The 24,330-nt window shown below is 35.6% G+C and overlaps 1 protein-coding gene across 5 annotated transcripts; it reads left to right on the top strand.

The window, feature by feature from the left end:
* Window positions 1–491: 491 nt before the first annotated feature.
* ppfibp1b (PPFIA binding protein 1b) lies at window positions 492–24,291 on the top strand. Of its 5 annotated transcripts, XM_043264917.1 has the most exons (28): window positions 492–630; window positions 7,017–7,100; window positions 7,749–7,954; window positions 8,601–8,687; window positions 9,190–9,303; window positions 9,448–9,579; window positions 11,828–11,920; window positions 12,093–12,185; window positions 13,068–13,185; window positions 13,952–13,996; window positions 14,669–14,730; window positions 14,812–14,896; window positions 15,603–15,742; window positions 17,027–17,127; window positions 17,565–17,624; window positions 17,807–17,867; window positions 18,237–18,408; window positions 19,373–19,514; window positions 20,191–20,322; window positions 20,516–20,666; window positions 20,790–20,901; window positions 21,018–21,106; window positions 21,427–21,549; window positions 21,635–21,760; window positions 22,046–22,234; window positions 22,327–22,494; window positions 23,044–23,109; window positions 23,189–24,291. In XM_043264917.1, exons 2-28 carry the CDS (start codon window positions 7,037–7,039, stop codon window positions 23,273–23,275), a joined length of 3,018 nt encoding a protein of 1,005 aa, XP_043120852.1. In that variant the 5' UTR covers window positions 492–630; window positions 7,017–7,036; the 3' UTR covers window positions 23,276–24,291. The 5 variants fall into 5 exon arrangements, with proteins under 5 accessions (XP_043120852.1, XP_043120855.1, XP_043120853.1 ...); XM_043264920.1 differs by lacking the exon at window positions 12,093–12,185 and having other exon boundaries at window positions 504–630; XM_043264918.1 differs by lacking the exon at window positions 13,952–13,996 and having other exon boundaries at window positions 504–630.
* Window positions 24,292–24,330: the final 39 nt, after the last annotated feature.

Below are 24,330 nucleotides of genomic sequence, written 5' to 3'. Positions count from 1 at the left end.
GTGGCCGTAGTTTGTTAGATTAAAAAAAAAAAAAAAAAAGACAGGCTAATAATGAGATCTGAGCAGAATCACGTTGATTTCACTGTATTATTGTAATTATTATAGACAAAAATGTTTTAATAGATAATTTTTGGTACAATTGCTTAAACATATGAAAATTATTTGGCTGTTTTATGACGAACACTTCCGAAGTGCACCAAAGTTGTTTTTTTTAAACTTGTTTCGCTATTTATAACTGAAGTAATGCCTCACAAGTATCACGCAAACACAAACAGCATTATACGTTACTAATGTTACTATGGCGAAGGCGAGTCTTGTGAATATTAATTAGACAGCGTGACGCACTGTAGTGCCCTGCCTATAAGCGAAAGCGTATGATTGAATATTAATCAGATGGTTCAGTGACCAACCATTGAGAAAGACCCGTCTCATGAATATTAAACAGAACGCCTTCACCATAGTAGGATGTTCCCTCCTATGACGTCCCACATTCCCACTTTCATTGTCGACATGGCGCTGGCGAGGTGGGAACACCAACTACGGAAAGATCAAATCTCGTAAAGACATTAAACCTCTAGAAAAGAGTCCACGGATTAATATTTTCACACTTTAGAAGGCGGTCCAGATTCGGTAAGTAATCACAGCATTTTTTTGTTGTCAGTGTAACCGATATACATTAGTTCTTGGTGAATTCACTTGGCTTCCTAAACTTGCCTGAAAAGAAAACTTTCTTGTAATTGTGTAAAAAAATATTTTTGTTAAAAGTAGATGACAGAGGTGCAGCGAAGTTAGTCTTGTTTCTAGTTACGATAGTTTGTTAAATTATCATCTCCTCACACGTAGTAATAATTTCATAGCCTAAGGGATTGATTACAGACAGCGTTTATGGACGTGTATGAGGTTATATTCAGAAACCCGGATCGACGAAGTGATGTTTGTGGGTATTATTTGTGCAACACGTGAAACAAAACACAAGTTATATTTGAAACTATTTGACAAAAAATTAAATCAAATCATAAGTCGTGATTTAGAGTGCATTGCTAGGTTTTTGAAGCACAGCTGTGTTTGTAAAGAAGTGATTCACACATTCCACGTAGCCACAGAAGAACAAGAGCTGCTCTTACATGAGTTGGCTTCACCGCATCCTCACCTGTGATGTGATCTGGACTGAGACAGAGCTCGAGGAACGTAATTCTTACTTTTAAGCTGGAACATTACAGTCTGCACTAAACAGAAATCTGTTTAGAGTGACTTTTTAACTTTTAATAGTTTGTAGTGTGCAGCAGCATGCATGTTTGTAAAGTTGTAAAAAAGGCTTAATATCAGTAACTATATAGTTTTGAATCAAGTCAGTAACAAATAGACATTTGTGCGATTTTTATGTTGTTGCAAAACTAGTTTTGTGTTTTTTTACGTTTGTTAATCCATCTCCAAAAAACCTAATAGTGTCATAATTTGTAATAGCTGAAAATATCTTGTAGCATTAGTTTTTAATTAAAATGTAGAACTGCATTTTCAACAAGTAGTAGTTTGTTTTGATATTTATGTACGTTTATTTTTATTTATGTTTGCCTTTTCATGAATTGCTGGGTCTTTCGTATTTAGTATTTATTTTTAGTGTTATAATTAGCTGAAAAACCTGTGACGACATGCAATTAGCTGTAGCTGTCACCAAATGTTTTTGTGATGTTCAGCTTTTCCTTGGCAATAAAGCAGTTTATTGTTGTAGCCAGCATTTTAAGACGTGTGTATACACAGAAACTGACTTTAAAAATAAACTTAGAACAGGGCTGGGCAGTATATTCGTCTGTGTATGCATGCGCATTTCTTCAGTGAAGCCGGTTTCTTAATTAAGGGCCAATCTCTATCGCCTGTTCTCAAATAGACCGGCAGTTAATACACAGAGCCGTAGATCACTGACAAGCTGAGCAAAATTGCGTTCAGTGTCTCGGGCTATTCGCTTGTCAAAGCGTGTGACAATTAGGCTGTAATTTATTTTTTTTCAAAGCTGTAAAAAAAGTATAATTTATAAGAAAATACAGCTTTGCTGCTTCAAAAGTACATTTAATTCAGGGTTACAGGCTGTGTAATTTTACCTGTTTGACTAATTTGAAGCTTTTTTGTAGCTTTAAGCTTTTGCCTTGTAACTGTTCTTCTAATTTAAGTCTGTTTTAGTCGCACATCTGTGATATTGTGTACATGGTGTGATGTTTACTGTATTGAAAGGCTTCAAAGAGCATCATTTGCTGTTAAAATCTCGTGTTTGCAGCCCAAAGTAAGTCTGCAGGTTCCAGCACTCTTTATTTGCTGTGTAACTAGGTCTTATTGCCATCGTGAAGGGCTAAAACACGCACACATGTTTTTCCTTTATCCGCTTATATTTGTGCGTCTACCTAAGCGGTGTGGAATTTTTTTTATTTTTACAGTTAGCTATAGATAGCGTATGAAACACCCCTGAAAACAGGCAGACGTCCCTTCTCTGTTCCGTGTGGTTATGTGGAGCTTGATGCATCATATTCAACGACGACGCCTTGGCTTAGTATAGTGACAGGATATTTCAGATCAGTGTCAGATGGGTGTCCCTTTAGAAGTTGTGAGTGTGAGAACAGTCAGCGGTGGTGTTTCATTGGCTGCTCGTCTATAAAACTCTGCTCGGTGACACCCCAATATAGCCGCAAAAATGTAAGAGAGGAGTTAAGTAAAAAAACAAAAATAATAATGTTCCATTCTCTTTCTATTTCTGTGTAAGAAAGGAGCCTGTTGTAAGCAGAGGCTGTCCTCCTCCCTCATGCACAGGCTGGACCGAAGGCTTGCGCACATCTGTGTTCCTCTAGTACTTGCACGAGACCCAAACATCTTTTATAACTCTACGCTTGGCTCAAACACTGCAGTCACGTCTCACTGCTTTTTTTTTTTTTTTCGTGAAACCAGGCATAGCATTTATCAGTGTATAAAAACCTACTGGAACAAAACACATTGAAAATGAAGATAATAGCAAGGTTTTGTATGAATAGGTATATGATGTACACTGCTGTTCAAACTTTCGTGGTCAGATTTTGTGATGTTTTCGGAAAAGGCCTCTTATTCTCACCAAGGATGTGTTTAGGTCTAACTTGATATTGAATATCTGTGCATGACATTCATTTAAACTCGCCTTTGTCATCAACTATTACTCAATTTAATCCTTAAAATACAAATATTTGATACTTTTATAAATAATTTTATATATATATATATATATATATATATATATATATATATATATATATATATATATATATATATATATATATATATATATAAAAAAAAAATTATTTATTTTTTTAAATAAATATTGATTGATTATTTAAAATGAAATATATTGATTATTTACTCATAATAAACACAGTACACATATATTATGTAAACACAAGCTTTTACTTTGGACATGATTAATTGTGATTGTGTTTTTTTTTTCTTCTTCTTTTTTTAATTTAGCAAAAATATTTTTACTTTTGGCCATTACCATCAGCATTTACTAGAAAGCTTGTGTGCATATTTATATATCAGCTGTGCTTACAGGGCCATCACAAATGTCTTTCCCATGACTCTCCAGCATGCTTCTATGCATGCTTTAGCATGACTTGCGGCAAATTTGCTGTCTTAAACGGCTGGCTTGCCATAAATGCTTTTATTTCTGTTGAGATGAACGACCCGAAGGCTGCTATTTTTCCCCAGCGTGTGCCAGCAGAGGTTTTTCTGTCAGTCAGTCAGAGCGGTTCAGAGAGGGATAGTGGCTAATACGGCTCAAACACAGTGTGGAGTGGATAAAGTTCACACACTGTGCCCTTAGGTGCACGTCTGATGGATTTCAGAGGCCATTAAGGGCTTTTCCCCTTATTCTCATTCTCATGCTCATATTCATAACCTTTTATTTAAAGTCATCTTGAATCCCTTTCAGGGAACAGTACAAATAGTAGTATTTATTTACATTCGAAAAACAGAGCAGACTGTTTCCTTTTGACAATGGCACCTACATGGTTATGTTCATTTGAGGCCAGGAAAATATTTCCACACAAAGGACAGGCTTAAATGTCTCGCATTCAGTTTCTTCCCACGTAACTTCATTATCTGCAATTTTTTTTGTAAGATTTATTCCAAGGATTGTTAGAATAAACACACAGCCTAATTCAAGGTTTTCCTTTGTCTGTGAAAAAGTACTTGGGCTGTACTTTTATTTACTCTTTGACAGCATGATGTTTTTCCAAGTGCATGAAACATTTTGATGTAGATAGAGCTGAAGCCAGTCTTGATTTCTCTGTTTGACTTCGCACGATTCAGAGAGGAAATATGAGCTTCATAAAGAACGTGTTATCGCTTTGTACAGGCTGGAAGCCACCATGTTCCCGCCATGAGAGGAAATTCCAGCCATGCAAAAATCTGCAATGCAAAGCATCCTGAGCTTAGCTTGAGTCTACGCTGCGTGGTTGTTAGCTCATAATAAAAGGCTTTCCAGACAGAGAGAGAACTTCAATGAGATCTTGTTTGCTGCTTTTTTTTCTGCTCTAAATAGTGATATTAATGTAGATTGACAGAACTGTTTAGAAACGTGAAAGGAAAATGCATCAAAGCTTGCTTTGTGAACATGTCGCCGGTGTGATGTTTGTATAGCACAGATTTTCTAGACATAACATGAGCCTCCAGACAAGGTTTTGATTTGTTATTTATGTATAGTTGAAAGACCAGATTAAAAAGTTCCGTAGTAGTTCTAAATCAAAGAATTGTTCTTGCAAAAACTAAACCTTTCACATTAGTGAAGCATATTAGTTTATTTTGACACAGATTTTATTGCATTTTTGTTTTAAAACTCTTCAGAAGAAAGTGTTTGGTCCACTTTCTTCTAACAGACTGGCTACATTCACATTGCCAGTGTTGACAAGCTTCTTTACTTAACTCGCAGTGACCTTGTGTAATGTGACTGGATAACTCTTGATGTAAACTGCATGGTGCCTTTTGAATATATTTTGAATTAATGTTTCTTTTAAGGAATGATGCATTAAATTGATCTAAAGTGACATTTCGGTTACAAAATACTCTCTCTCTCTGTGTGTGTGTGTGTGTGTGTGTGTGTGTGTGTGTGTGTGTGTGTGTGTGTGTGTGTATACAATAAAGCGATTATTTTAATTAAAAAAAATAGATTGCAATAAACACAGAAGAGACAAGCTAAACTAAGATTAATAGGCAAGTAAACCCGCAGAGTTTTGTGCTCGAGAGCATCAACTAATAAGCATTTTCATCGATGGGAAACAATAGGATGCATTTGCAGAATTGTTCTTAGTTTACTGTAGGTTCATTGTCTGTTTTTAAATTTTAGAATTTTAGGTGCAGATGATTCAGTGCATTCAGGGAACTATAGAAATAGCCTAATTCAGACTGATTCACAAACCTCTTCAGACCATTTTGCCAGCTTGTTTGCTAGCAAGTCTCTGAAGTGAATCGACCTGAGTGATTCAGTTGTGAATGGGTCATCGTAATGCCCCAAAATAAAAGAGAGAGTGTTTGGAATAAACTGCACATTTCTTAAATTATGTTACAAGAGGAAAGTCACCATTGTAACAAAGTAGAAATTTGTATTTTATATGCACACACACTTCAGTTAAGGTAAAAGTACCAACTTTTAATTCTGCTCCAAAAACTACCACTCACCTCTGCTCTGACTACATTTAGCACTTTGACAGCAGATTTGGTGCAGCAATATTATGGCCAGTGTAAGTGTTGCAAATTAAATGTGTGAACTTGCTTGAACACTCTGTACAGAGCTGGGTTATTATATGATAAGGGAATTTTTTTATGGTATAAGATGCTTAAAAAGGCTTGCCATCAAACTAAGTTGCTCTGATAATCCCTGCGTGCTTCTTACGCAGAATTTGTGTTTACCCATTTTAAAGGATTATTAACTGTTAATTCATTGTATACAGCCTTTAGGGTCGTCCTTTACCACACATGATGCTTTGTGAATTTTATGTTTCACATATTTCTTTGCACGACTCCAATTGGTTAAATAGCTTATCTGACTGATTCTATGCAGAAAAACTAAACTCCCACTTAGCTTAGCACTCTTTCCCTTCTGTTGGATGTGCTAGTTAACCTTTAGCCCGTTGCATTACCGCAGAGAAATTTATCAACACTGGTGCATGGGATATCAGAACATGACAGTCTCTTCACCTCCTTGTTTTGAGCATTAAAACGGAGAGAATGCCTTCGCTGTGTTCTCGGGCCACGAGCCAAGAGGGCCTAACAATGTGTCCCCGCTAGTCCCCCAACAAAGTACCCAGTGTCCCCACAGCAGCACAAGCACTGTGCCAATAATTGAAATAAATGGCTCAGTTATTCTTTAAAATCTGTGGCTAATGGTTGGAGCTTGACTGCGTTACCCAGGGAACAGCAGAGATCTGAGAACCAGCCAACCTTTCACCCAAAGGATGTGCTCTGCTCTCTGGAACCATCACAGGGAGACCCTGTCCAGATGAATACGCAGTTAGATAAGAAGATCAATGGGAAGAACTAAGAAATAGACTTTCATGCACTGTAGTTTCTATAATCATGGCAAATAACTGAACAAAAATAATTAATTTAGTAATAAAATACTTAAATCTTAAAGATGTAATTAAAATAACTTAAAATTGAAAGTAAAGCTAAAAAATACTAAAGCACATAACATATAAATTAAAATGAAAACAGAAACAAATTTAAAACGAATATAACATATACTATCATATAATTGTAAAATACAGAGACCAAATAGAAAGAAAAATGTGATCATCTGTTATATGTTTTTCTATTCTGGCTCTAGATTCTGTTAAATTCTAAACATATTTTTGGTGTCTGAGTAATTCATTTCTATCGAACATGCAGTACAGTGGCATTTATTTATTTATTTCATTATTTAGTGCATAATCCTTCAAAGGGTTTCCGTTAATGTGTTTCATGCTGTTTACTGTGATATTTATTTTTTTTAAATTCCCCTTTTTTTTCAGAATAAACAGAGCTGAACAAGATGATGTCTGATGCTAGTGACATGTTGGCAGCAGCCTTGGAGCAAATGGATGGTATTATAGCAGGTAAAAAGTGCAATCATTTAGACTTTAGTACATTTTTGTTATTCCAAATAATAAACGGCCCCTCCACATTTAAACCTGACAAATTAATCCACTTCACCTGGGTAAATTTATTCATTCCATCCACATTGGAAATGTTCTGCATTGAAAATGTCACATACTCATTTCACGAAACCTTGCTGAGGTTTAAAGAGGGTAAGATTGGACCGATATTAGCAAGCTGACCAAACGGTCTGGCATATGAAGTAATTTATCACTGGCTTATTATAAGGCTGACATTTCAAGTTGGAGTCGCCTGTCAGATCACATGATTTCCTGAGGTTTTTGCAATTAAGGCATTTCCTCTGCTCTGGTTCTGAATTCAGAACTTGAGTGGTTATTTGCCCACGGCGAATATGCTTTATGATAAGGTCACACTTTTATGCCATGGACAATAAATGATAATGTTAATGATTGCTTATTTCAGAATAAGCTTATTTCTTATTTCAGCCATACATTGTGCTTTATTGTAAAATATTTTCGTATTCTTGTATTGCTCATCTCCCATGAGCATTTAATGTGTAACTTGTAGCTCCACCAATTTTTTTGCATTTAATATTGTCTGAATAAAATATGATCAACTCATTCACTGCTTTTATTTGTTGCGCTCAGGATCTAAGGCTCTGGACTACTCCAATGGCATCTTTGATTGTCAGTCCCCAACATCGCCCTTCATGGGCAGTTTGCGAGCCCTGAACTTACTGGAGGACCTCAGGGGTGTTCTGGAGCTCATGGACACTGAGGAGAGAGAGAGCTTGCGTTGTCAGATCCCAGACTCTACAGCAGACAGTCTGGTGGAGTGGCTGCATGGTCACCTGGTACATACACCACATTCCAGAGCTCTGGAATTCACCGTGTCTACTCTAGATGTGAACATGAGCTAACATACTATGTGTTGCCATGTTGTAAGGAAGTACATGGTTATTTATACATCCTTTATTTATAGAAAGTCTATTTTCCCATTAGCCCATCTATTTTCAGTAAAAAGGTATGTTGTGTGTGGGTCTGTGTCTGTGAAGTATTTTCGGTGGCATTAATAGGCCTATGCTCACTATTTTCATTCTGATGTAATAAGGATTCAGTGTTACAAGTTATTAATTTAGGTATTCATCATGTGATGAAATACTATTCATAATTAAGAATGCAGTGCAGTTTAGTATTATCATTGCCTCAAGATATAAGTTACAGCAGATCCAAAAAACATTATTCTTGAGACAGATTGAACAACTGCCAAGGAAAAGTCAACACACAGTACCATATTTAGTCAGTTTACATGGATTATTATGTTCGTTCACCCAGTGTTAATGTTTTTTGGCACAATAAATGGTGCATGAAAACCCTGATTCCCAAGTCACCCTGTTTTTCTTAGTATTACTTGCTTTTAAAAGCATAATAACTGTTTCATACCATATTGCGTTGGATTCCAGAAGTATATTTAATAATTTCTCTGTGTTTTTTGGTCAGTCAAATGGACACATTTCAGTCACCGGTGATGTTTACCAGGACAGACTTAATCGTCTTGAAAGCGATAAAGAATCCCTTGTACTTCAGGTAACTGTGTATACGGTGCAATCAAATGGTTGGGGTGAGCTAAATTTTTTTTATGTTTTTGAGAGAAGCCTCTTGTGCTTACCAAAGCTGAATTTTTACATGACAGTAATGTTGTAAAATATTATTCTAATTTAAAATAATTGATTTCTTTTTCAGTATATTATAAAATGTATTTTTTTTTTTTCTATGATAGCTGAATTTTCAGCAGCCATTCCTTTAGTCTTCAGAGTCACCTGATCTTTCCGAAATCAATTTATTTCTTATTTTTATAAATGTTCAAAACTGCTTACTATTTTTGTAGAAACCCATTTCTACAAAGTACATTAATTCAGGATTCTTTGGTAAATGGAAAGTTTAAAAGAAAAGTGTTCATTTGTAATATAAATTCTGAATTAATTGTAATATAAAATATTATAAATGTGTTTACTGTCACTTTCAATCCATTTAGTGTATAGTCTCTGAATAAAATAATTTTTTAATAAAATAAAATCATTCTTTGCAGGTGAGTGTTTTGACGGATCAAGTGGAAGCGCAGGGAGAAAAGATAAGGGACCTAGACTTGTGCCTTGATGAACACCGTGAGAAACTCAACGCCACTGAAGAAATGTTACAACAGGTGGGTTTAAAGATGTTCTTTGTTAATCTGGTGGTTAGGTACATGTGTATTTTGAACTATTTTGCAAATTACAAGCAGAAGCCCGTAAAATTAATTCATAATACTGATTTTCATTGTTCGTGCTCTATAAACTCTTCTTCCTAGGAGCTCCTGTGCAGATCAGCCCTTGAGACTCAGAAGCTGGAGCTTATGGCAGAGGTTTCCAACTTAAAACTGAAGTTAACAGCAATGGAGAAAGAGAGACTCGATTTTGATGACAGATTTGGAGATAGTGAGGTAAAAAAAAACATGAGCGCATGCATGAGGGAAATAATTGTGCATGGATGCCTTTATTTGAAAATGTCAGTGGCTGTGCTTTAATTGTAATGCTGGTCATTGGTTAATTCGCGATTCCGCCGTTGGCGCACAGAGCTCTTTTGTTTTGACCACTTTAACATATTGCAGTTTGCTGGAAAATGACTTGAATGTTTGTTTAGGTTTGTGATTCTGCAGTATAGCCAGCCTTTTGTTTCTGTACAAGCCTGAAGCAGAAAAACTTGCATTGAACAATGCAATCTGTTAGCGTTCGGACATCTACCAGTCACGTCATGTTGTGGTACAGAAGTCTGTTCCAGTGCACAGGAATGTTGAGCTTCTCTGCTTTGTTTGCTATCTGGGCAAAATGGCAAATGCAAAAACAGCCTTGACCAGATACCATTTCCTCCAAAAAATGGTTTGGTTGGCCTCTTTTTTTTTTTTTTTTTTTCCTCTTGAAAGTAGTCATTACCACTAAGGACTATGCCCCACTGTGGATGAATATGTGTAGGAAGGGTCCTCGGAAAGAGGGTGTTGGAATCCATTGGAATTGTTTTCCACATCAGTGGTTTCAACTATTTCAGATAAACCTGCCCTAAATCATGTTTGGCCGGTTCACAAACACACTTCTTGTCAAAGTGGGTGTTTCGTGGCCCAAATGCAAACTGGACCATTTTTTTTTTTTTTTTTTTTTTTTTGTTAAAAGTCTACAACTTCAGAATAGTTGCAAAGCAGTCTATTATCTTATGAACTTCAGGGCAGCTGACCTTGTTGTCAAGGGTTCCTTTCAGTCTTTATCCATAACATGTTTTATTTAGACTTGGGGAAACTCTTTTATCACTTTAACACACATCAAACAACACCCAAAAGCAGGATGATTTTTGATTAGGGCCACGAAGATAAACCTGCACCTGTGTGTTGTTCACAGTCGGTTACAGAAAGCAGGATTTGTCTCCCTGTTGTTGACAAATGTTCCATTTCAGTCCTTTCTTTGTGCTTTCGTTCTTCTTAGACTACTACAGAACACATATACAAATAATTTGTTTAAACTGTGCACTAAATTGGCAAGTGTGTTTGGTCTAGGTTGGTCAACACATTCTTCAAAGATATAAATTATTTCTGCTGTTTCCTGTCATTTTGCTGCCACATAAATTACAGTCTCAGTAAGACTCCGGTTTGTGTCCCAAAATATCCTCTTTTACCCTGTTAAGACTAAGACTATAGTATGTCATTTTAGATTTTGAAGAATTTTCAGAAGTACTGTAGCCTGAAATACTCTACTAAACTACCGTTTACAATTTTGTGGCTGTAAAATATTTTGTATTATAATAATTTGTAAAATATATATTTTTAAAATGAGTACAGAAATATCTTATTTTCACCAAGGTTGTATTTATTTGATCAATAGTAGAATAAAACAGCATTTTTGTGATATTACTGTAATTGAAAATAATGTTTTCTGTTGGAATATATTTTAAATATTTTTTTTATGGGAAGGAAAAGCTGAATTTTCAGCAGTCATTACTCCAATCGTCAGTGTCACATGATCCTTCAGAAATCATTATAAAATGCTAATTTGGTGCTTTAAAAGTATTTACGCCATTTCTTATCATTAGAGCTAAAAATGTTGTAATAATGCCAAACATTTGAACTGTAGTGTATTCAGATTGTCCTTAGGCTTTCCGGATCATCGCTCCAAGTGGATGCATCTGTATTTTTTTTTTTAAAGAGTGTTTACAACTAGAGGCTGCTCTGTTGTTTATTGAATCATAAATCCATGGCTGAATGCTAGACATTTTGACAAAGAGCTTGGCCCTGAATGGCCCGTGTGCTGAATGGAAGCTTGTCACTATTTTTTTTTTTTTTTTTTTTGCTGCTCGTAAAGAACTTCTAAAGATTGAATACTTAGTCTACTTGGTTACAAACCATTTGAAACTTGAGAGTAGGGTTCTCTTTGAAGCCCTTTGAATAATATGATAATCTGTAATGTTTTTTAATATTAGTGAAGTAACTAGTAACTAGTAATTAATAATTATCTATTAATATTATTAGATTCCATGCATTAAAGTCCCTCAGTTTTTTTTAAGTTATGTAAATGCTATTTTTGTGGTAATTGGTAGCATACATATGCAGTTTAACTTTAACTCATTTAGCTTTCATTTTACAGTAAATGTTAGTAAATAAAAAAATATTGCAATGCTTGACATTATCTCTTGCCTTCTTTTTTTAGGGTTTGATATTGGAGATTAACGAACTGAGATATCGCATTTCTGAGATGGAGAGTGAACGGTTACAGTATGAAAAGAAATTGAAGTCCACTAAGGTGAGTTTCAATGCTGGTTTCTAACAACTGAAAACAACAATTGATGTTACCATCTTTACGCTTGCATAGGGTTTCTCTTCTTTTTTGTCTCTCTTGCATAACCTGTCATCTTTCTTGTTATCTTTAAGTATCTACTTTCCTTTTCCTCCTTGGCTAACCTCTCTGCCTCTAGTCGCTAATGGCCAAACTCTCTAGCCTGAAACTCAAAATGGGCCAGATGCAGTATGAGAAACAGAGGAAGGAACAAAAAATCCAGGCGCTCAAGGTCGGCATACCTCAGGGTGGTTGTGATCCAAAGATTTACTTTTTCTTTTTTTTTTTTTTTTTTTTTTTTTTCCCCCACTGTTTTTCAGTTTGCATTTTGGCACTTTTAGAGAGGCTTCAGTTTTAAGTTTAAACATTATACAGTGGCCACATTTAATAATTTACTAACAATGCACTGATATTCAGTGTTTCTTTAGAGTCCAAGTACATTATTGGTCCACTTTTATTGAACCCATTCTCTCAGGTCACTACAGAATCAAACTTTTTACTGCCTCAGTTTAACTGAGAGCTCCAAAGCCCTTCATTTTGCACCGTTTCGTACAGACACAGTTCTCATCATGATTTGAAAGCTGCTCATTAAATCTGCCCTCCTCTATAAGCAGTGGCACCAGTATAAGATCTCAGCATGTTTAATTAACCACAAGTATGCTTTAGTGTGAGGCTCTACGTGATGTTTAAGCTGAGAGGGCTACATTTCAGACTGCTTTATAATGCAGGAGAAGCTATTTCTGTGGCTACTTCCTACTGTAGCCTCCTTTTATCCATATTCTTCGAAAAGCTCAGTGTGAGGTTTGCATGATTGTGTTACTGTAGTCTTTATGGTGTTATAACCTCCTCAACCACCCTGGCAATGCATTGAACTCATTACGTTTTTGAATGTGATCTTTATGAATTACATAATTCAGTATTTGGATGTTTGTGAGATAATCCAATAAATCTACAACACTGTGTCAAACCTTCATTTTTCATGTGTCATGTATTGAGCTCTCTGATAGTATTTAGTCACTGCATGTTTTGGTCATACGGGGGGTTTAACTTGTTAACTTCAGTGGTGGTCCAGACTTTGGATCAGAGTTTTAAGGTGTGTGTGCTTAATGTTCAGGAGGAGCTGGTTACGTTGAGAAGGCAGATGGATGGCAGAGATGGTGATCTGAGGAGGCTGCAGGATGAGACGGGGTCCAGATCCCCAACACCTGCAGGCCTAGACAGCACAGAGAGAGGTGGGTCATGCATAGTTGCAGTTATTCACACTTAGTAATCACTGTGTTGCCTGTCCCAGCGTGCCCTACAGGGGTCTAGTTTTGTCTTGTCATTATGCTGTATCTTGTATGCTGTACTGACTAATTTAAAAATAAAACCTGTAGTAGTAGCTCAATTAATTGTTACTGTATGAATTATTTTTATATTTTTATATTTTGCTCTTTAAAATTTAAATTATGTGCTTTATTTTAGTTTTGATGTTTTGTTACACTCTTTTATCTTTTTTTTTTTTTTAAGCTTGGTTTTGGCTTTTTTTTTGTTGAATTGTATTTTTACTTTTATTTTTGATTGTTTTTTTGGTTTTTTTTCTTGTTATTTAACTTTTTTTGTTTGCTTTTATGTTGGTTTGTTTATTCAATTTTGTTTTTTTTTGTTTTAGTTTTTGCTTTTTATAGATTGTTTTGATAGGATTTTACTCTGTTTTCCCTCATTTAGTCTTTTGTTTATTTTGAATGTTTTTTATTATTGTTATTATTATTGTTTTTTGATTTAGTTATTTCACTGTTGTTTGTTGGGATAGAGTTTACTGAGTTTATAGGTTGTTGTTGTTTTTTTGTTTTTTTTTTAAATGAGTTTATTTATTTGTTTGTTTATTTATTTTGATTACTCCCCTTTGCTTTAATTTGTTTTGTTTTTTTTCTATGTAACATTTTACTCAAAGAGCTTTTTTGGTCCAACACATTCAATAACAGAAGACGTTTAATATCATTACTCTGTCTTAAACAGTTTTCCATACTGAGGAAACATTAAAAAAGAGGCTCAAAGAGAAACGTAAGGGGACTCCATGTCTACCTTCTCCACATCCTTTTTCATTTTTTTTTTTTTATCTTTGTACTTTTTGTCCTCTTAGTCTTCTGCTTCCTGTGCCTGCATGTTTGGGCATGGTGCTCATGAACCTTGCATTTCTACGACACAAAGCATTGCAAATTACAGTGGTATAGGAAGTTAATAGATTTAAATATATTAGGTATAGGAAAGAGAAAGAAGTAATGCATAACATTCTTATGTTGTAGCCCTGACAAAGGTCAGATTGTGGTCACCATCTGGCATGTCACATTTACATTATTGTGTGTTTGTCTTGCCTATCACCTTGTACTGTAACACCTCCTGTTCCCCAAAGCTAGTTTCTTTACCTCACTTCCCCTCTTCCCTCCATTATAGTGCATTGCCCATAACCCATGTTCACACTCCTCATGACCTCACAGGCTGGATGTCCACTCTCATCTGTGGCTGAATAACACTCCCGTTTAATCCCAACAAGCTCTTTCTCGCTTCCATTGTGTACATTTCTCACATTTGTCACAGAAGGTCACTGTTGTATTTCAGCTCGACGTGTCTGTCTACAGTTTATGTGATGCTAAATGTCAGGCCTGAGGGCTAATGTTTCTTTGCCCTTTAGTGTTTATGAAATGGTCTTTAGCTTACTAAGCCTGTGCTTTGCAGATATGGAAGTACAGAAGATGAAGAAAGCAATGGAGTCGTTGATGGCGGCAAATGAGGAGAAGGTAGTTTTAAGACATACGTTTCCTTTCCCATTGCTTTTGAAAATCATAAAGGAACTTGGCATTTAATGATGCTTTGTGTAGGATCGCAAGATTGAAGAGTTGCGACAGTCACTACTGCGCTACAAGAAAGTGCAAGAGATGGTCATGTCAGCGCAAGGAAGAAAGGGTGATTGGTTTTATTTTAATAAAAAAATTCTGAAGTGTTGTCAATAAAATGGGTCTGTCTTTCCTGTAATTATTTATTAGTTTTTATTTTATTTTAGTTTGTTGTTTAATTTTACACTTAATAATTTTATCCTTTTTTTTTATTTAGCTTTCTTTCAATTTTAGTTTTAATCATTTTAGTACTTCAACGTAAGATCATTTTGTTTAATTTAGTTGTCAGGCAACAGTTTTTTATGTTTTTAAGTTTGGTTAAGCTGAAGTTTTATTTTTGAAAATGTTTTAAATCATTTTTAAAAATAATTTAAATAAATTAATAACACTACCTGTATTACAAAAGGCATTATAAATGCTTTATTTAAATTGTAAATTATATATTGTGGAAGGATGATGTAAAAAAACAATTGCTGTAATACAATAAAAAAAACCCCACAGAGAATGAGATTTATATTATTATATATAATATGTAACATTTGTCTTAATTAAATACATGCATGTATTTATATATATATATATATATATAAATTATGATAATATATAATATTATATATTGATTTGGTGTGAAATGTGACCTCGATGTGGTTTCTAGAGGTTCACCCAATTAGTTAAATCCTGTAATGTGCTGCTGATAAGTGACAGGCTGTATTTGCTGCGTGGCGTTTTTCGAACTAATGATCAAAATCTCCCTCCTCTCCTGTCTTTCTCATCAGATAAGGTCAAAGAAGGAGACAGTGATGGGAGCAATAGCGACAGCTCCCTCTCCATGTCCACCGCCCTCTCTGTTTCCATGGACACAGAAAAGTCTCTGCTCTCTTACACAGAGGAAGTTGCTGTGAGGGGTCAAAATGAGGTACAGTTTTATTTTTAGTCCAACAAAATTCATATATTTCCCACACGGTTACACCATTCATCGTTTGTGGTCAGTTTGCATCCTTGTTAAAGAACTATATTTTGTTTTGGCACGCATAATCTAAAATCACTGCACTGCAGCCTAGAATTACTCTTACTCTTAATTTAGAGCAACACAGGCTGATTGACAGTTCGGAAAAGTTGTGTTGATGGTGTTTTTTCAAGCTAAAGGCAAAATTGAACACTTGCAGAACACACAGCATGTCAAACTGTGGCTCATACTGTCACAGACGATCCAAGACGCAGAGAATCACTTGTCAGGGAGTGACTGAATGTCTTCAGATATTAATGTTCAGAGGTGATGGATCCTTGGAATATGATGTATGCAGCAGAAATTTTTGAGCCAAGGACTCCCAAAAAGTAAAAGCAAAAAACTCCCAACGTAAATGCATTTCATTTATGTAATCAGTGTTATTTAAATATTATGTACTGTTATATTTATTTATTGTTTGTTTAAGCTGTGGAAATTGTATGTGTTTCTGTCATTTATATTACACTTTTCTGTTTAGCTTCAACTTATTTATTGCAGTTTTAGGTTTAATTTACTTTAACCAAAGCAGCAGTTTCAGATTACATTATTTTTTAATCCGTTTTTTTAATAGTTTGTAAAATAAATCTGCATTATTTCAATTATAAATTATTTATGTATTGTTAGAAGTGTGCATGCTGATGTAAAATTATATATTTTTTAGAAACATCATGGAGAATACAAAGAATTAAAAAAAACTGAAAGAACTTTGCGCCTGCTACTGCCATGGTACGGCAGCAAAGTTCCTCGATTATTACGCCGGAATGGGGGTATAGTTCCTAGTCGTATCAAGCTAGAAATGGCAATTTTTCATTTTTCATCAGGCTTGTTTTAAATAGGAAAAATATTGATACTCTTTGGTCATTTTCAAACAAAAGATGCTTCTGGTCTAATCAGATTCAATGATCTGTGCTATCACCATACCCAGAGATCAGCTAAATGGATTCAAAAATGGTAAAACTCAACTTTTTAACTCTGGGGGAGATGGAGAATATTTTTTTAATAAGGATGATAATGGTACAGTACAGCACAGCACTACGGTCAACCCTTGTTTTTAAATATGCTTTATAAACAAAGAGTATCTTACATTTATCTCAGGAAAGGTTGTTGAGATGGACCTTGAGGGGTCTGCCTTTTAAAAATTCTGGCGTAGAAAATGTGTATATATACCTTCATGGATGTTCTCTTCATCTGTAGGCATCTACATTTGTCAGTACACTCCAAGTGCCATCGCTCACAGTCTCATACCTGGACAAAACAGACAGCGATTCAGTCCTGGAACACATGCAGCCATCAAGGTACACTTCAGTACATTAAAAACATGCGTTTTTGTTTGGTTGTTTTTTTTCGCACAGGATCATCATCTGATAAAATCAGGACAAGCAAACATTCTTTTATAACATAGATGTGGCTGTAGGTTTACTTCACAAAGCATCCCACCTATGTATCCCAGCTTGCATCCGAGCATCTTATCTTTTTAGCACCTCTAAAGGCTTTTCCTTCGTGTCTTTTGTTATCATCCTCAACCTTTCCATCCTTTGTAGCCTTTGAAATGTCTGTTTTCTATATCACCACATCACCCTATTCGTGCTATCCCATCATTCTGTGGTATTTAAAGTATCATTTTCTCAACATTAGCACATTAATGCATGTCCATCTATACACCCCACTGCTTACCCATCATGCTTTGCCACCACCTCTGCATCCCAATGCTTGTGTGTTTGTCCTTTTGTAGTGAGAAAGAGTGTCAGGAGCCAACTCTATCACCGGAGACCCCATTAGATGAGAGTCCCGAGTGAGTATGTGTGTCAGGTGGAGTTTGGTTACAAAAACGGCACACTTTTATTTGCCAGCTTTTTGGGTAACCTGAAATGCCGCTATTGTGAATCAAAGTGTGTGTCAGACACCTTAACATAGTGGTTATGAACATCTGTATGTTGAAAACAGTGATGGTAACAATGCCTTTTCATGTTTTAGAGCTTCAGAGGACACAAAATCAGCAAGCCAGGGCAACCTTGATGGAAGAAGCAGTGAAAAGGTGAATTTCAGCTCAAGCAAGAGTTGACTTCAGTAGTGCATTTATTTTAAAGTTTTTTTTTTTTCCAGACGCTATTAACAGTATATTAAAATATTCTACCATTTAAATATTTTTATTTTATATATATATATATATATATATATATATATATATATATATATATATATATATATATATAATTTTTTATTTTTTTTTTATATTTATATATTATATATTATTTCATATATGAAATTGATTTATAATAGTTTGTGAACAGTAACAAAATGTTTGTGCAGCATTTATGCTTTTATTTTATATATATATATATATATATATATATATATATATATATTATGAAAAATATTAAATGTTTTATTCTTGCACTTTTAGAGCAAAGCATTTGATGAGTTCAACAAGATCACAACTCTACCACCCAAATCCCCAAGCTCTTCACACACTGCTGAGGATGACAGCTTCGGTACCAGGAAAATGAGATCTTCCTTTGGACGGGGATTCTTCAAGATAAAGGGAGGAAAGAGGACTGCTAGCGCCCCTAATTTGGGTATGACATCTATCTTTCTTCTAGATCAATATGACCATGGTCAATTACAGTTTCACAGTGATTAAAATAAGCACAAATTACAAAATTTCCACACATAATCGGTTGGTTCTCTGACCATGTTGTACCGTTTCAAACAGACACTCTGCTGTTGCTCAAAGTCAGTATATTAAACAAATTTAAATTCAAAATACGCAAGAAAAGTATTCTGATTTTGAAAACATATTATGGGAAGAAACACTGTTTATATTAGCCTCAGGCTTGATTTTAAAAAAGGTCTATATTTTCAAAGTAAGAAATTTAGACCTAAAGTTGGTTTATTTTCTTTTTTTCTTCATAGCAGGAGATGATATTAAATGAAGTAATGGTGATTATGGGCGTTTTGAAGTCCTCTTGTCAAAATAATACATGTTTAAACATTGAGTTTATGCGGTAATCACGAAGTACATAGAGGTTCTGTCCTCATCGCATGTAATTTTGTGACCACATTACCCAGCACTTAAATATTCTGACCACATTCTCACAGCTCTGTATGTCCCTCTCCCAACCAAACTAGCATACGTTCAGGCTGGATTTAATGCCACTCATTAACAGATGTTATTACTTCCATTGTGTTAACTTGCATGTCAGCATGTGACTTTGTTCCATGGTTCCACTCCTAAAATAAACCCAATCCAGTTGTTCTTCAGTCCAGACGAGAAGTCATCTGCAGTCTCGCCTCATGATGCCGATTCCAGTAGTTCAAGCAAGATGCTGTCATTTTTGGGCTTTATTTCTTTGAAACTTCCTGTTATTCATGACATTTTTACTGCTCTGCTCTTTAACTGAACGACTGCCTTGTTTTTTCTTCTTTCCCATAATCTTTAGTTTATTTGATGCCCGGCTGACCGTGGTATTGTGGGTAACGTAGTTTGCTGCGGTGACAACAGGACTTTTTCTTTTCTTGTGTATGTGTTTGTTTGCACAGCTGAGACGGAGAGGGACGGCACTGACCATCTGGATCTGGCAGGCATGCCGCAGAGGTCAGCTGACAGTGACAGCACACGCACTCTCCCCATTTCTCCGGAGGGCAAGAAGAAGTCAAAAGGAATCAAAGCACTCTTTGGAAAGTGAGTGTAAAACATAGGGTCTTTTTTTATCTAGCATATTTAACATCCTGCTAGTGTTATTGTTAACTAAACCTAAAATTATTAGGGTTTAATTCTTTTTTTTAAATAAAATTAAATAAATTTGAGATGTTGTGGTAATTGAAGGTGAAGTGATACAATTATAAAAAAAAAACTATTTAAAAAGTTAAATCAAAATATAAATAGACAATGTAGTTGTATAAAATAATACTGTATGCTTAAGATTTAAAGAATGTATTATTGTAATAATATTGTATAGTGCTGTCAAAAGATTAATTGTATCCAAAATAAAATGTTTTGTTCACGTAATGTGTTTCTACTGTCTATATTTATTATGTGTATATATATATAAAGACACACACATACTGCATATATTTTATTTTGGATGCAGTTAATTATGATTAATCTTTTGACAGGACTAAATAATATTAATAAATGTTTTACATTTAAAATGTATTAATAATGTAATATAAAAATTGCATTATTCTAAAAACAAAAATTATATTACAAATATAATTATTAATGTCTTATGTGGATGAATTTGTTGGTTCTTTAAAGCATGCAATGTTAATAGTTTTTTCTACTTATTTTATCCACCTCAATTTCAGTTGAATATAATAAAAATGACCGTCTTTTATTTTCTCTCTCTTTTTTAAAGGCTCAAAAGAAGTCAGTCAACCACATTCAACCTGGATGATAACCTATCAGAGAGTGAGTTTAAACGGGGTGGAGTCAGAGCCACAGCTGGGCCCAGGCTGGGCTGGTCACGTGACCTGCAGAACACCAACAGGTCAGTAATCACTTCGCAAAATGGAAAGATCTACCATTGGAAAATACTTTGGTCACAGACTTGCATGTAATTGATTCAGAGTTCCAGTTCATCAGTAACACCTCATTTATGGTGTTGTCTGAGTGATGTGGCAAATATCTCCAGCAGTCACGCTCTTTGTACCTCCTAAGATCTGCTTGTTTGTGTTTTCCAGTGAGCTGGATGCTCCGTTTGCACGCTGGTCCCGGGAGCAGGTGTGTGATTGGATGCAGGAGCAGGGACTGGGGTTGTACGTGAGTTTGGCGAGGCAGTGGGTCGCCTCTGGCCAGACGCTGTTGCAGGCATCCCAGCAGGATCTGGAAAGAGTGAGCTCTTACTTCTCAGAACCAGGATGAAAGCATATAGTGGAGTCCAAATGTCTGAGACCACATTTAAACCTGGAAATAATCAGCTTTATGTTTTAGGACTGCTCTGCTCTCTCTATGCAGGAGCTGGGAATAAAACACCCTCTGCACAGGAAGAAACTCCAGCTGGCTCTGCAGGCGTTGGGCTCAGAGGAGGATGACAACAAAGGCAAACTAGACTACCACTGGGTGACGAGTAAGCAATGGACGTGTATTAATACACCGTTTCAGATTTGTTGTTAAATTCTGCTGAAGTTTAAGTTGAATGCAGCTGATCGAAAGAATTTTCTTACCCCTTTTCTGCTGTTCTAGGGTGGCTTGATGATATTGGTCTCCCGCAGTACAAGACTCAGTTTGACGAGGGACGAGTGGATGGACGGATGCTTCACTATATGACTGTGGTTAGTCTTTTACCCAGATAGTATCGCGTTTTGACATAAAAATGAAAGTTTTAATCACTGAATAAAACTTTAAACTAGCTATCAGTATTTAATAGATTTCTGCTTTGGGGTCTGTAATTTTTTTTAAACCAATATTTTGGGGGAAACTGATTAATTTGTTTCAGGATACTTATAGAATGAGAAAGTTACTTATTTAAAATCAAAATATAATATTTTTACTTTAACGGAAATACAATTTTACTCCAAAAAACAATAACATAATGACCTCAAACCCTTGAATGGTATTGTAAATAGAAACATCTTCTGTCCACGCTGAACAGGATGACCTGTTATCTCTGAAAGTGGGCAGTGTTCTTCATCACCTCAGTATTAAGAGAGCCATCCAGGTGCTCCGGCTCAACAACTATGACCCCAACTGTCTACGGCGGAGACCTTCAGATGAGGTAGGAAGAGAAACCAAACTCTAATCTGTGCTTTCCTGTTGTATTTGTAATAGACTAGCAGTCCTTATGTTTGCCGTTATTTTAGAACAACATAAGTCCTGCGGAGATCTCTCAATGGACCAATCACCGTGTGATGGAGTGGCTGCGGTCTGTCGATCTGGCTGAGTATGCACCCAACCTGAGGGGCAGTGGAGTACATGGAGGACTGATGGTGAGAAACGACTTTTTTACTAGATTAGGTTATATGTTGGAATGGTTCAAGATTTGCATTGGAAACCAAAAAGTGTGTGCTGCATGCATTCTACTAAATAACAAAATAAACATTAATAAAAATTAAAGCTGTGAGATCATTTTGCGGATATGTTTGCATCAGTGCGATATTTTGGCATTTCAAGTCATGTTACATTTACTTAGAATTAATATGGAAATGAATACGTGTAAATTTAATAAATCTAAAATAAAATAAATGGGTATAATTTTGTTTGTGTAATTTCAGGTGCTGGAACCTCGTTTTAATGTGGAGACGATGGCTCTGCTGCTGAACATTCCCCCAAACAAGACTCTGCTGCGGAGGCATCTGGCCACTCACTTCAACCTGCTGGTGGGATCTGAGGCCCAGCAACTCAAGCAGGAGTGTCTAGAGAACCCAGACTACACCTTACTCACCGCCACGGCTAAAGTCAAGGTACGTTTCAGAACACCTTCAGGCCGTCTGCCGCAGAGCTGGCATGTGATTCAATCCTTCCGGAGTTCAAACACTGTCTGTATCAAATTCAGCCGCACAAGTTGGCATTCGGAGGGTTTGGCAGGAAGAAGAAACAAGAGGACAACGAAGAGTATGTCTGTCCCATGGATGTGGAGATGCCCAAAGGACGCAGCTTCCAGAAAGGCTACAGAGGCATGGAGCTCCAGATCTATGATGATGACTTAGACCGATTCGACCAGGTAGTGAGAGGTTTACTGGTTCCTAAATAAATATATAACACTTGTATTATTTGTATGTTCATCTATATAAATAATTTGTGTTTTCACCATGTGTTTCAGTCATTCATTTCAATTGAATGTATTTACATTATGTATCAGTCTAATTTTTAAATGATCAATAATTTATTATTCATTTTATTTATTTGTTTTTTATTGTAATACATTTTAAAACGTAATTTATTTCTGTGATGACAACTCATTTTGATTTCTTTTGCATCATGTGAAACAAAGACCAGATTAATGGCAACTATTCGCCATCAGAGGAATAAATTACATTTTAAAATGCATTACAATAGGAAATCTTTTTTTTTTTTTTTTTACTGTAATAATATTTAGCAATATTGCTTTCGTCCTATAAATGCCACCTTGATGTGACTTCTTTCAAAAACGTAAAAAAAATAATTATTATTCCAAATGTTCAGTTGATTTTAAATCATTAAAAACAATGAGTCAGTCATTGATAAGCCATTAACACCTGCACGACTTCATGTTCTTCTTCTCAATCCTCAGATGGAGGACTCCGAAGGGACAGTGAGGCAGATCGGCGCTTTCTCCGAGGGCATCAACAACTTAACGGTAACAAACAGCTGCGCATCTGATCTCTCTGGAGTTGTTTAATATCGCCTAAACTGAGCGTCCTGTGTTTTGTGCTCAGAGTATGCTGAAGGAGGACGAGTTCTTCAAGGAGATCTCCACATCGTCCCCCAGTGCCAGCGTGAAGGACGATGACTCCAACGTGTGAGGGGCACCGCAGGGCCACTCTCGCCCCTCGTGCTGCTGCTTTTAATCGGAAGTGACCGTGCCAATCCCTCTGCCAACACCTCCACACACACGCACATCCATCTGAATGCCAAATATATCAATCACAACCACGTCGACTCATCCGAACACCATTTTAAAGTATTTCAATTGCCTTTTAAGAACATTTTGTAATAATTCATGTCTCATGAAGGTAGATGGAAGAATGTCTGCCCTTTTTTTTTATTGTTAGTGGTCATTTTTGTTTCTTGTGGATGGATGCGATATGATTTATAGCTACAATAAATAGCAGTCCTACTGTAATTTGCTGGTCATTGAAGAGATACAGTATGCATTCTTTTTCATCTGCCTGCCTAATTCTGTGACCGATGTTCAGTTTGTGCCAGTTATTAAGGTGGCACAAGAGCACAAGGACACTTTCAGGTAAAATCAAAGATATATTTTATTAAATTGTTGATAAATTAAAGTTGTACACTGCCAATAATTAAATTAGCAATAATCGTCAATATTTTTGAATGATCGACCCAGGTGCAGTCTTAGAGTCTAGATGTTTGAGGAGGTCTTTTTAGTTGTATTTTGACTTGTACATTTTGGTTTAAGCCAATACATGCATTGATATACCGCATATGCTTTGTGCATTTGCATGCAGAACTCTGTAAAATATATTTTACATCTGGTTTGTAAAGGATTGCATGTTATTTAAGCCTCATTTGGATAAAATATTAGCAAAATATTGTTACTTTAATGAAAGTTGATTGTGAATTATTTTTCTTCTGCTGCAGTACTTAAAAGATAGCAATAATGTTCTCATTTATGGAAATGCTATCGTTTCGCACAACTTTTTTTATGCAAAAATGGCATGTCCACAAAATTGTAAGCAGCTGAAAAAGACATTGAAAATATAGTGTCACTCATAACCATTTCAGTTACTTTGTTTGTACTTTGTTGACTTTTACTCCTTTTTAAAGATAATAAAATACTGAAAGCATAAAGGTTTAATTGTCTCTTGTGCTCATGTCAATTATTTGTTTGACTTGT

The sequence above is a fragment of the Puntigrus tetrazona genome, chromosome 18 (assembly GCF_018831695.1).
Source record: "Puntigrus tetrazona isolate hp1 chromosome 18, ASM1883169v1, whole genome shotgun sequence".
Taxonomy (NCBI): Eukaryota; Metazoa; Chordata; class Actinopteri; order Cypriniformes; family Cyprinidae; genus Puntigrus; species Puntigrus tetrazona.
This window is presented reverse-complemented; position numbering and strand designations above follow the sequence as displayed.